General features: G+C 33.5%; 1 protein-coding gene across 4 annotated transcripts in view; it reads left to right on the top strand.

Moving 5' to 3' along the window:
* LOC108685698 (tyrosine-protein phosphatase 10D) overlaps window positions 1-14,376 on the top strand; it is a 29,493-nt gene that overhangs the window by 10,563 nt on the left and 4,554 nt on the right. For 3 of the 4 annotated variants that reach the window (XM_018190622.1, XM_018190623.1, XM_018190621.1), the window contains exons 2-14: window positions 6,006-6,252; window positions 6,530-6,805; window positions 6,873-7,079; window positions 8,079-8,432; window positions 8,523-8,695; window positions 8,782-9,145; window positions 9,257-9,526; window positions 9,639-9,947; window positions 10,267-10,545; window positions 11,060-11,469; window positions 11,639-12,016; window positions 13,361-13,553; window positions 13,984-14,152. In XM_018190622.1, the coding sequence (XP_018046111.1) occupies window positions 6,006-6,252; window positions 6,530-6,805; window positions 6,873-7,079; window positions 8,079-8,432; window positions 8,523-8,695; window positions 8,782-9,145; window positions 9,257-9,526; window positions 9,639-9,947; window positions 10,267-10,545; window positions 11,060-11,469; window positions 11,639-12,016; window positions 13,361-13,553; window positions 13,984-14,152 (3,629 nt within the window). The remainder of the gene's footprint in view (window positions 1-6,005; window positions 6,253-6,529; window positions 6,806-6,872; window positions 7,080-8,078; window positions 8,433-8,522; window positions 8,696-8,781; window positions 9,146-9,256; window positions 9,527-9,638; window positions 9,948-10,266; window positions 10,546-11,059; window positions 11,470-11,638; window positions 12,017-13,360; window positions 13,554-13,983; window positions 14,153-14,376) is intronic. The other variant, XM_018190624.1, reaches the window with a different exon arrangement.

Here is a 14,376-nt window from a genome sequence, read left to right as displayed (position 1 = left end):
AGAGAGAGAGAGAGAGAGAGAGAGAGAGAGAGAGAGAGAGAGAGACAGCGGATCGAAGCGTTAATACAATGTTTGATTGTAAATTTACAGCTTTATTCGTTGCGTGCTAGCGCAAGAAACGCTGAGCTTATTCGTATAGACGATACGTGGGAATGTGGGTCGATTTGTGGTCGATCAAATGTAAACGTAGGTACAATACGTATCCGTGAACAATTTATTGGCAAAGCGAGTACAATGGAATATCCGTGATACGTTCTAAAATGCTGTATCACAGTCGACAGAATATATTAGCATTTGAAATTTTTTGAGCAGTTGAACCATTTAAATAATTCAAATTTCTTCAATTTGTAAATTATACAATTCAAGAAATAATAAAATAAATAAACGATGTATTGTAAGAAAACAAAACATAAAAAATCATTTTTGTTTATAATAAACATATATTTTTGTTCAAATTTTCTATGATATTTAATTTATTTCCGAATCATAAAACGTTGAAAATCGGCTCAAACTCGATTATTATTTTTTTTCAAATTGTAAAGTGTTATGTTTCAAATTTTTTTTTATTAAAAAAATTGTTTTAATTTTAAATCTTTTGTTTAATTCTCAAGATGTATGTGTGTATATATCTTTATAGAAATGTATAAATTCATTTTGACAAATGATCGATAACGGTAGAGAATTTGTCACGCCAAATGTGCGTGACGTCAGCATAGTGATTATCTAAGAATAACATGCATGTCATTATTACCATTGATTTATCTCACTGTTATTATTTAGTTGTATGGCCATTAGCAAATTAAAGTACTTCCATTTAATTAATCATGCACTATTAATTATCATGTAACGCGGCTTGCGCCATTTATATCATATTTTCCGAATAATGAACGTTATAAATAGCTTTTTGCAGCTTGTCGCATCACATTTTTGTGACATAAATATTATCGCGAAACAAATAACAAAAGCAATTGAACTTCATCCAACAGATTTTAAAAAGATAAATACATTATTGTTTAAAAATAAACATAAGGATACTAAATAGTGACTAAAAGGGAAGAAAGGGAAGGCCATCGTATACGAATCGAACAAGGTCGTGCAACAGGTTTTGCAAGGGGTAAAAATGGCGAAGCACGCGAGCTACTTAGAATCTCCCGAGTACACATTCGAAACAAGTGCCTTTCTTTATTCTCTTTATAAATAAAACGATTGTTGGATTTACGATACATTGGATGTTTTCCTAAGTGCAATCGTAACGAGAACATGGAAGAACAGAATAATAGCACACGTCTCTTATATTTATAAGTTTTGTAAAAGTAACAAATAAGAAGATTTTATGTACGAAATATTATGTACGAAAATAATGATATGCTGCTTAATTTTGTAGTTCATAAAAAGGCCTTATTCTTAAGTTAGTTAAAGACAATTTCAGAACGTTTATTTTATTATGTTCCCAGCGTTATTTAAATTTGGATTTTTTTCCGAGATTCATTCTTTTATTTCTGATATATTCTATACACGAGCATAGTCTCACTTATTTACGGATTCGGAGTTCGTTCGTGTACCAGAATGCATTCAACACAATTGTATGTTTGATACCTTCCTAGTCTGTGACAAACAAAGGAAATATCGGATTCCCGTCGTGCTATATTGATGAGTCTGCAATTCGTAGCTAATGCGTAAAATAGTTATACAAATGGAATTTCCAACAAAAATTTATCTCGCTTTATTCTCGAGAAACAAAGCAAAGTCGAGGGCATAGACCTGAGAATCTCTTATTCCTATATTATTATCCTCTCACTACATTGGTTAGGTAATATTGGTTTTAGTAGCTTCGCAAATAATTTTTGCTAACAGAAATTTTTCGAGAGAAGAAGAAATGACGATACCGACAAAGGTAATGCGTTACATCGAATGATACGAATGTGGTAGAGGATACAATCAGTCAATTCCGATGTCGGCATAATGCACCGGATGACAAGTAATCATGACTCATCATGCTTGCTATACTTATTTTATTGAAATCAATATGATCTTCTAAATAACTCGTTAAAAAAAAAATCATTTCATTATTTTCGAAATAATATTTTAATATAAAGAAGAGAAAGCTTCTTTTTCGATCAAACATTATATATTTGGTTGTTCGGAAAGTTCGTATCGACTAACCTATATAATTTAATAAATGTATACTAAAATTTTCTGCGTTTCAATTTTCCTTCAACATCGGCATGAATTTTCCGAACAACCCAATGTAACATAGAAAAATCAAATCGTTTTATAAGAAGATTTTTGAAAGCAACTTAATCTTAACTTACCATACATTTAGTATTGAATTAATTCGGTCGATATCAGTTTAAAAAAAAAGGGAGCAAAGCTGTTTAATATTCTAATAACAGGATACCAAAGCGAATAAGAAAGAGTGACAGACAACATATACCAGCTGCAAAGTGTCACGAACGTTGATGGGATACCACAGACACGTTACTTCCACCTCTTCCACCTACTTCCATGTACTACATTGAACGTGAACGAAAACCACTCGCAAGGTCGGAAATACGCTAGGCACGTGACAATGGTCAGCCGGAAGTGAAGTGCGCGCTAGACTTCCTTCAAACATGCGAGATCCGTTTATACTTCACGGAAAGTGGCTGGATGCTACTTTCTACTTTCAAAATCTCAACTGGAAACGATAAGCCATCACGCTACTTAAATCAAACATTCTAATAAAATATAGATTGTGTCTTGATATGTATCGTCAGTACTAAAAATGTGTAGTTTACGTTACGTACTTATATTATACATTTTCAATACTTGTAGTGTACATCGAAATACAATTATGGCAAAAAGAAATGAAAGTTGCTTTATTGGACGCGGCTATAAAAAAGAAATACCGAGATATTTTTGGAGTGACATACATGACACGAATACTATAGCTGAAACTTTCCAGTAAAATATGGTAGGAAAGATAAAAAATTACTGAATGTAGTTATGCAGAAAGAAATATCGCGAGGTATTTTTGTAGAGTGACATACATGATATAAATATCATAACTCTAATTTTCCAATAAAATGTGTGATAGAGAAGATAAAAATCTACTTGACGTGGCTGTGCAGAAAAAATGTTGCGTATTTTTGTGATATACATGATGAATATTAAAATGCAGTCTTTTATTTCAACACGATTTACCCAGTTAAAACTGTGCGTAATACAGCTACGTGGTTAATCTAACATTGTTTAAAAAATTCGAAACAAACAGATATCTATGATGAAATAAAGTCATGCATATTTTGCATTGCAATATAATGTGTCATATGTAATTCAATCATAATATATAATTACACTTGCAAGTTAGTTTTTATTCTCAAATTATATAGATTTGTTATATAGAAAAATTAATTATATAGAAAAATTAAACTAAAAATTAATACTTGTTTACTAATTATATAAATTTTTTAAAAATTGAAATAAATCAATTTTAAGTATCTTTTGAATGCCAACGCGAGAATTCTATTTGCAAATATAAAAAATAAAAATATTTTTGCTAAAAAATTCAAACATACTTTTTATACGATAGATCATTAAATCTCTGTTTACTAAATTCTTTCAAGTTTTTTGTAAAATGCATAGTGTAAATTATCACGTTCTCAGCACGCCGCGTTTAACCATCGCGCGGCAAATATCTTCAACCACGAATTTATACCTTTCAAAGCATGAGGCAAACGAAATTTTCGCGTGCCTCAGCTACGTATTTTCTGATTATCTCTGACAAGTCAGCATGCTATTTGTGCCTTCTTTCTACAATTAGGAGTTTTTGTCGTCCGTACGTTACGTCGTCAGGCACGAGGGATAGGCCGCCTGAGAGATACGATTGAGAGAAACGAAGAGAAGGAAAAAGAGACAATATGATAGAAGGAGATGGAGTAGGGATCAATACGCACCTCACTGTCTCACGAATGGTTTCGTAGAAAAAATGATTTCGTCACTTTAGATCCAAATGGATATTGAATATTCATCAATAACCTCAACGTTGCTTTTGAATTTTTGTGTATAAATAAATTATTGACGTGTTAATAAGATTAGATATAAAATTATATTAAGACTTATTGAGAAACTAAATAATTTATAATTTTCCTTTCTCAAACAATTTTCTTGTTATGCTGATTGATCATAGATATTAATGGTTGGATATTAATAGATATTAATTTGATCCTTTGACAATTTTAATGGAGATTTGATTGCTTTTTATATTTGATGTATATTACAGATTGATTTGCGTTTAGTTTGTGGGATTCAATATTTAATAAAAGAAATGCTGTCTTAAGAATTTTTATTAGCGGTATTTTTTCTTACAAATAAAATAAATTTTCCTATTGAGTATTGAATGGCTTGGTATATTGGACATCAGCTGCAGAGAGCTCTCTATTACGTGTCAGCGGCAGCGTTATAGGTTTGCAATCTTTCTCATGTCTGGGAACGCATTGCTTCCCAGTGTACATATCGTGAACATATACTGTCTGTCTGTACATAAGAATTCATAACTATGAGTAACCGCGAGTATTAAAATCAATATACCGTTTGTACGATTTCCCATAACTATTACTTCGATATAACTGAGACATTCCTGACATCAATACGAACGAATTAATTTTTCTCTGATTTATAAAAGTTTCGTACAAATATTATATGTCATGAATTTAATTAAAATTTAATTAAAAAACTTGTTTTTTATTGAAGAACGTCAATATGTCAGTTTGAAGGGTTTCAAAATTTTTTATCTGAGAAACGATTTAGTGATTAAACGCACGTGTAAACACACAGTTAAAAAAAAATGAACAAAAATGTTTGGTACGAGGGACTGGACGATCGTGCATTCGCAAGTTAATGGCCAATATTTCGCGATGGAGAAAGCGAAGCGTTGAACGGAGGTCGTGGGCCTCGTTAAAAGCTATCCATAAACTTAGAGTCGTTTCACACTGTGGGAATCACGATATCACGCAAGAATCAGATGACTCGAGTAATCGTTACTTTGCAAGAGCGTACAAATTTCTTGCTATCGGAAGCATTATCTTTATATTGGAAATAAAAATAGATGAGGGATCGATGATACTATAAATGAGTCTTTCTCTTTCAGTTTCTTTATTATCTTTAAGAACGCCAAAGCCTTGAAATTCAAGATACACTGCTGATTTATAACGGATCCTTACTAACACGAGCATGACCCACGATTCACGGTTACGATACTGCGTGCCGAGGCCAGTAAAAACATACAAGCGTCAAGATGAGTCCGAAACAGTTAGATGTATATGCATGTTCTCATAGAACCAGATTGTTGCATAAGGATACTGCATAATCTAATTCTAGTCAAACATAATCGAGGCTTTTTATATATTGCTCTATATAATTAACTTACATGTACGCATGTGTACTATTAAAAATTATATTAATAACCCACACACACACAACACACACACACACGCGCGCGCGCGCGCGCGCGCACACGCACGCACGCACGCACACACGCACATACACATATATTTATATATACACGGAGGAAAGGAAACTTGTTGTCACAGAACAGTTATTGCTAGTTTATATTCAATGTGAAAGCAATTAAATTTTTTTCTACCAATTATTTGATATTGCAACGAAATTTATTTTCTTGACAAAATAGAAAAATTCTGCTGTAAGTTTGTTCATAGAAACATTATCTCGCAACAAAAGAAAATTTAATTTGTTGATAAAAGTTCTAACAAACGTATTTTATTATGATTTGGTGACGGAATAAGAAATCAATTTTTTGAAACGAAATAATTTGCAGAATCAACAAAACTATTTTTTGTAAATAGTAATAAAAAATTAGTATTCTTTTAATAAACATTTTATGCTGTCTATATAATAATTAGCTTGCATTAATTTACTAAACACATTGTTAATGCCAAGGAGTTATTAATTATGCAAATGATGATACAAGCATGTGAATTAATAGCGGTTTCTGTGTTTCACTTCAGGTCACCTACTCGGCTGATCTCGCGATTGAGATACCAGGCAATCTGAGTCAGGGTGGTTCCTGGTACCGTTTGGATTACAGCCCACCCGTTGGCTCTCCACCGCCGAACACCACCATAGCCGCCACTGACATCGGTGATGTCATAAAGTTCAGGGACGGTCTGCCTGGGACGAGATACGAATACTGGCTGTACTACAGCAACAGCACTCTACACGATTGGCTGACGTGGACTGCGTCAATTACGACACGTATATAATCTGATTCTATTAACGCGATTTTTGATAGTGCACCTTTTAAAAAATATAAATTGTTTATACTTTCATAATTATTATTATTTAAATTAAAACTATTAAGATAAACTACTTTATATATATAGTTTATCTTAATGTATAGTTTCGATGAATTTTTAAATTAAACAGTTGAACAATTATAATTACAAACACAAAGATAAATAAACAACGAACAGTTTGACTTGCAGTGAGTCTCTCTGGAGAATCAATTAATAAATATAATTTAATTCACTAGCACCCGATCCTCCATCAAATTTGACGGTATCGGTACGAAATGGAAAGACCGCGATCGTATATTGGTCGCCTCCGGCTCAAGGGAATTATTCCGGTTTCCGGTTGCGGACACAGAGCTTCAGCGATACCGGAAATCCCAAAACCACCGTCATCCCCGTCGACTCGGTGCCCTACACACTACGTGATCTCACGCCTGGTGCCACATATTCGCTTCAACTCTTCACCGTGTTGGACGCTAAAGAAAGTGTCGCTTATACCAGCAGAAATTTTACGACAAGTACATCAATATTTTGAGAATTACAAATGTTTCATAACGATCGATACTAACGTTGGATTATTTATAGAGCCAAACATCCCGGGAAAGTTCATCGTCTGGTTCAGAAACGAGACAACGCTGCTGGTGCTATGGCAACCGCCTTATCCGGCCGGAATATACACACACTACAAAATTAGCATAGACCCATCTGATGCGATAGAATCTGTTCTCTATGTGGAGAAGGAAGGCGAACCACCTGGTCCTGCACAGGCAGCTTTCAAAGGACTCGTTCCAGGTCAGTTTACTGCACGTATATATTACAAAACTATCTAAATATACCAAATAAATCAAATTTTATTCCGTAAATATATTTCTAGAAATATATATTATATTCTTTCAAATTGCAAATAAATAAATCTTATATATCACGTCCTTTCTTTAAAAATGACACAATTCACAAAATTAAGTTTTCCAGAAAAAGCAAACGCTTTTTTCAACTTAACAAAAAATTATTGATTAATGGAATAATATTGGCAAAAAAATCCTTACATGATCAAATATTATTTTTATTATTCTTGTTTCATTTTGAAAAAAATCATTCTTTTTTAGTGATAATTTTGAGAATTAATTTTTTAATGAAGTTAAGTTAGTAGTTTACTTTTGATAATTGATAGAGATTGCACATAGATTTCGTTTTCTTTTTCTACACATGTGAACGGAGCTATCTAAAATCGCGGAGAAAGTATATCTGCTGTAAATAGAGCAATATACGAGTTGCAAGACGGATAGATTCCATGTATCAATATTTTTCTAACATTCAAAACAAAATTAAATTCTATTTAATAAAATATAAGGCTTATCAAAGAAAATTTTTTATTAAGACTTATCCCCACTGAAATCGATTATATATACTATTATTATATACTATTATTTGACATATTGACCTCTTTTTAAATAAAAATAAAAGAAGAAACTAATACATTCGCCTTCAGTAATGAGAAAGTTATAATTTATAAATAAAAAAATAATTATAAAAGTACTTATACTTGAGTTTAATTAAATTGTGTGTGTATTAAACACGTTTCATTCTCTGCATACATATATTTAATTTTGTTGATTGTACAAACATGCAACTGCAATAGAAAAAAAATTCGAATAGAAAATTAAAAAAAAATTATTCGAATTTTAAAAATGTGTTCTTAAAAATGTAAAAATAAATATAAATTCATTACTTCTTTTAAAATAGTAACGATTGTGTTTTATTCCTCTAAATCGTTTGTATTTTTGCTTACAGGTAGAGCATATAACATTTCCGTGCAGACGGTTTCCGAAGACGAAACATCCGCGCCTACTACAGCCCAATATCGTACAGTACCGCTGCGTCCCCTCAATGTGACCTTCGACAAATCCTCTATAACATCAACTTCCTTTCGCATGTTTTGGAACCCTCCCAATGGAACGTCCGAGTTCGACAAGTATCAAATATCGCTCGGTAGTAATCGGAGGCTTACGCCAGTCACGCGAAACCGAGACGATGAGAACAGATGGGAGTTCAAAGACTTGGAGCCTGGCAAAACATATCAAGTGGTAGTGAAAACTGTTTCTGGCAAAGTCACCAGCTGGCCGGCTAGTGGAGATGTCACTTTAAGTATGTTTATTTCTCGCCTCTTAATGTACTTATTGAAGGTAGCAAGCTTGTAATTATTTATAATTATTATTGTTGTTCATTCATACTTAGAACCATTACCTGTTCACGATCTCAGAGCGGTGATCGATGAAAAAACTGGTATGGTAGAAGTTTCGTGGAGTCCAGAAAATTCCAGTACACAAGATAGTTACAAGCTACAGTATCATGAAGTAGAAACAACGATTGGTGGCGATAGTAACACTTTGACGACTGATAAAACAAAGGTAAGCGCGTAAATTGTAAAACAAAAAAGATTTTGCACAACCTTCATTTTTCCTATATTTTTCTGACATAATTATTAAATCGATAGGTTACGCTGGAAGCTCTGCTGCCCGGAAGAAATTATTCCATAATAGTTCAAGCGATTAGCAATAAAATCGAGTCAAACGAAACCGTCCTTTACCAAGCAACACGTCCCGCTAGTCCTGTAATTGAAGATCTGAAGCCTATTGAAAAAGGTTTAAATATTTCCTGGAAAAGCGACGTCAATTCAAAACAAGAGAAATTCGAAGTGACCCACAACAGAAATGACACTGGAGAAAGTGCAACCACTCTAACTACGGAATCGCATATTGTCTTAGAAGACCTTTATCCTGGTGCAGCATATGAAGTTAAAGTCTTTGCCATTAGTCATGGACTTCGAAGTGAACCACACGATTACTTGCAAGCCGTTCGTAAGTAATAAATTTAATCCGTTTCCTAGGAATAATATAATTCTCTTTCATCTTCAACATTATCTGTGAAAGTTATTTAATTCATTAACGCTTTGTTGAATTACTTTTTAGTGCCTCATCCACCGAAAAATCTCAGTATCGAAAAAGTCACAAGCAATACCGTTGTTGTGCACTGGGAAGCGCCGACGGACTCAATATTTACCGAATACTCCATCAGATATCGTACAGAAGACGATCCCAGATGGGTCAAACTTCCCAGTGTTCGTGACACGGAAGCAGAAGTGGCGGATATGACACCTGGTGAAAGATATACTATACAAGTAAATACCGTCAGTTATGGCGTCGAAAGCTTGTATCCATTGCAAGTGAATCACACAGTCAGTAAGTACACTATGAATTATTACATAACTTTCTGATAATAATTAATATGATTGAAATAGTGAACAACCACTTGAGACTCAGGCTTAGATATATCTGCTTGCCATTTTTTAAGGGCCTAATCCAGTTCTAAATATCACTCCAATTATCGACTCTACCAACGTAACTCTCGAATGGCCGCGACCTGAGGGTCGCATCGAAACCTACGTTATAAGATGGTGGCCAGTAGAGAATCCAGAGGACTCCAGGATGAAGAACGTTAGTGAGACTAACGATGTATCCGATATTAGTTTCGAAGAAAACACTGTGCAAACCGAGAAGATCCTGGTGAGCGACCTGATGCCTGGAGTACAGTATTTCTTCGTCGTCTACACGATCTCATATGATCTAGTCAGCGACATCACTAATTTAACTACAAGAACGAGTGAGTGCATCGATTTCACTCATCAGCGGTGATGAGTGAAGTTATATTAATGTATTTATTATTTTCCGCTATTTAACAATGCATTAACATATTTCATATGAGCATGCCTAATGGATATACGTGACATCTTAACTGCCAGTTATTAAACTTGCTCATATGCTTTCGCTATATATTTCTATTACATCATATTTTCATTATCATTTGTCTGTCAGAATTTTATATCGACTTAGCGATTTCGTTCGAAGTCTAACGGGCAGTTAAGGACAATTATAATAGATCGACGGTAACTAGACAAACAAAAACGAACTTTGAAATTTAGTGCCACTGATCCAATCCGAGGTCGTCGTAGTAGTCGACCGAGACCAACCAGGATCATTGACCTTAAGATATACACCGACGCCAATTCAATCCTCGAGGTTTGATCTCTACCGATTCAGGATTAGCGATGAGCATAACACCACGAAGGAGCGTATGGTGGATGACATTGATACCAAGGTTTCTTTTGTTGGATTAACACCTGGCAAGCTATATAATGTGACTGTTTGGACAGTAAGCGATAATGTGGAGAGCAGACCTCTCCTCCGGCAAGACCGACTCTGTGAGTATCCACATAATACAATGGGAGTTAAAGCAGACCCCGAAGATTATATACTAATTTTAATTAGTTTACATAAATAACATTTACTTAAACTATTTAAAATAAAAAGGAGTGAAATTTTGATATTTATTATTCCCGTCTAACATAACATACCTAAAGACTGTACGAATTCGCAGATAATCCACTTAGAAGTGTGGTATCATTAGATTTCCTTTTGGAAATATTACACCTGCGTATTATATTTTGTGAAATAACATTGTAATTATGTTACATACGATTATTAACTATAAGCAGATCGCAGTGAAGGAATTAAATATTTCATCTTTTATATCAGCAATATTTCTATTTATTTTAGTAGTCCCAAGATTTATTTAATATTTATATTTATATTTATATCATGTATTGTTAGATAATTATCTATGCAAACAAAAATCTTTTAATATTTATATATAATAATCAGGCATTTGTTCATATCATCTCTTTTTACTAGCCCGGAGATAAATATAATTTCTAGATCCTGAACCGATCACTGCGATCCATGCGATCGACGTAAATGATACGAGGATCACTTTGACCTGGGACATCCCGCATGGAGAGTACAATACTTTTGAAGTACAATATATAAATACGGAAGGAAACTACATCCAAAATATAACCTCGGTCAACGTGATCACTATTTTTGATCTGAAGCCGCATAGAAATTATACATTCACATTGGTTGTACGTTCGGGTACAGAATCCTCTTACTTGAGAGTCTCAAATCCACTCAGCGCCAGCTTTACCACCAGCGAATCATATCCAGGAAAGGTGGAGAAGTTTCATCCTATCGACATTCAACCAAGCGACATCAGCTTCGTATGGTCTCTGCCAAGCCAAGAGCAAAATGGCATCATTACCAAATTTAGCATCACTTATGGTTTAGAAGTAAGATCCATTTAAAATATGCTTACGTACTACTATAGTTACGTACAAGTTATGGTATTGAAAACATAAAAAAATACGCGGAACGTATCGCAACATTCTTTATCGCAACGTTTAAAAATATGTCATATAATGCATTAAATTATACGAATGTTTTCTTGCAATTTTTTAGGGCTCGACCCATACCCAGATGCAGGACTTCAGGCCAATCGAGTTCCGTGGTGTTATTAAATCCCTCATACCGGGCAAGACTTATATCTTCCGGATTCAAGCGGAGACAAAGATCGGTTTTGGTCCTGAGACGGTCTGGAAGCAGAAAATGCCGATATTAGCACCGCCGAAGCCATCCACGCAAGTGGTACCGACCGAGGTCTGTAAAAGTAGCACGACAATTCAAATCAGATTTAGGAAAAACTACTTCAGCGAACAGAATGGAGCGGTCACGTCGTACAGCATCATTGTTGCCGAAGATGACAGCAAGAATGCTTCCGGATTGGAGATGCCCAGTTGGAGGGACGTCCAGGCTTACAGCATTTGGCCACCTTATCAGGTAAACTTTATTGCTCAGTTTCTAGATAATTACGAAGAATGCAGATTTAATTGAGACAAAATAATTTCTTCATAAGATTCAAACATTCAGACATATCAAATTTCAAATTGCTTAATCTGTCCCTAATGCTTTAAATCCGTAAGATATTTAATTGTCTGAGCAATTGCAAAATATATGTTATGTAAAATGAATATTCTAAAATAATGCAGCATTAAATTTTATCGACAAAAAATGTGCAATAAAATATTTTTATTGCAACAATTAATGTCATTTTCAATTTAATGAGTATTCAATATATCAAGAGAAGGCGCTAAAATAAATCGTTTAATATAATCAATGCAATAGACGTTGCGTTGTACTTATTGACTTGCAAGATCATGGACAGTTGTAAAATGTATGCGTTATGACGCAGATCCGTAATCATAGTCCACGGATGCCATTAGAGTATTATTCGCGGAACGAAGGATAATCTAGTTGTGATCTGAAACTGGAAAGGTGCAGATGTAATCATCGTGATAAAGACATGTGAAATAGTTAAATCGCGAAATCGTATTTAATTTTCTACATTGTTGTGACCGCGAAAAGAAAAGTAGTGCGTGTAAACTGAACCTAATAAAATTTAATAAAAAAAATGGTGCACTTTCTGAATTCATAAAATTTTTAATGTAGTTTAATTCAATTTTTTTTATTATAAGACCTTGTGTTCTTATTTATTCTTTCATTAATTGAAAAATTTTTTACAAAAGTGTAGCAGACTGTATCAACCTTCACATGATATTTTAACTGTTCGGATATTATGCTGTAACGGATATTATGCTAATCGACTGCGGTTTTATAATCGATTCTTCGTATGATATTATCAATGTTAATGTTAACGTTTTATTAAAGGCTACTGCGTAGCAAAGCAAAACATTATTCATTGTAGAATATATAATACAAGAAATTGATCACATTTTAGTTACAAACAAAATCAAAATATGCAATGATGGATATTTTAAACAATTTCATTTCAAATACAAAGAAGATGCTTATGCAGGTGTTTATAAAAGCAATATATATAATTATTTCATTATATAATTATTTTAATATATACAATAAATTCGTAATCACAGAGAAGTAGTTGTTTTACTTAAATATTTTTTGATTTTTGGAAAAACTTAATCGTAAAATATTTGGATATATAAAAATAAAATTCACAGTAAATAAATTAGGATAACAATTGATCTAGTTAGCAAAGAGAATTTATATGAATTAATTATTATATTACATTTTATTTCAACGTGATTATCAAAAATTACTGTCAATTATTTTAGAAATATATATCTCGTAATAAAATCTTTCTAGGTAATGGAGCCATATTATCCTTTCAAAAATGGATCTGTGGAAGACTTCACGATCGGCTCCGAGAATTGCGACAACAAAATTGGATATTGTAATGGACCATTGAAATCAGGATCTACTTATCGGGTGAAAGTACGTGCGTTTACAGCACCAGACAAATTTACGGATACCAGCTACAGCTTCCCTATTCAAACAGGTGAGAGCGATCGCGTAAAAAGTCTTAAGATGTGAGAAAAACGCGTGCCATTATCGCATCTGATGTTTCTTTCATTCTCACTTTCTTTGTCTTTCTCCTTCATGACGTAACAAAAATTTAAATATACGTAAGTTTATAGAAATAATAATATGTTATAACGATGCATTCGATGCGATAATTGGTTTGTAAAATAGAGGCACACTGCGCATGTAGTGAAAGCCTCGCTAAATTCATGCCTCGTTATTTCGTGTACATGTCTGCCCAAGGATTGCTGCTGGCAGGTAAGATTTTGGAATGAAAGTTCAAAGTTCAAAGTTTTCAGCACGCGTGATAAATGTGATATCGTTTTAACGAATGAATATATTTAACGTGATTATTCTTGATGTTTGACTCATTGAAACACTCAAAATTCGCTATGCGTGTCGTACAGATAAGGACAACACGGCCATCATAGTCGGTGTCACCGTCGCCATAGCATTGCTGCTATTTCTATTGGGTATCGGGCTGTTTATGCGAAGGAGAAGAAGTCAGGGTCGCAAGACAACAGAAACCAGGGCAACCGATAATTTATCATTGCCAGACAGCGTCATTGAGACTAGGTGTGCCAAGAAATTACAATACTTTACCTCAATTTTACTAAATTAAGATTATAACAATAAATTTGCATTATGGTTATAATATATATTTTTTGCCTGAAATAAGTATTAATAAGTTTCAGTTATCGATTAACTTAAAGTCGATTAAAAAATGTATACATGATTTCTTTTGTGTTTTCTTCATTTTTAATTTTAAATATTATGCTGATCAAACATTAAATTAATTT

Source organism: Atta colombica, unplaced genomic scaffold, assembly GCF_001594045.1.
Source record: "Atta colombica isolate Treedump-2 unplaced genomic scaffold, Acol1.0 scaffold155, whole genome shotgun sequence".
Lineage (NCBI taxonomy): Eukaryota > Metazoa > Arthropoda > Insecta > Hymenoptera > Formicidae > Atta > Atta colombica.
Note: the sequence above shows the minus strand (reverse complement) of the source record. Positions and strands in the feature narration are given on the sequence as shown.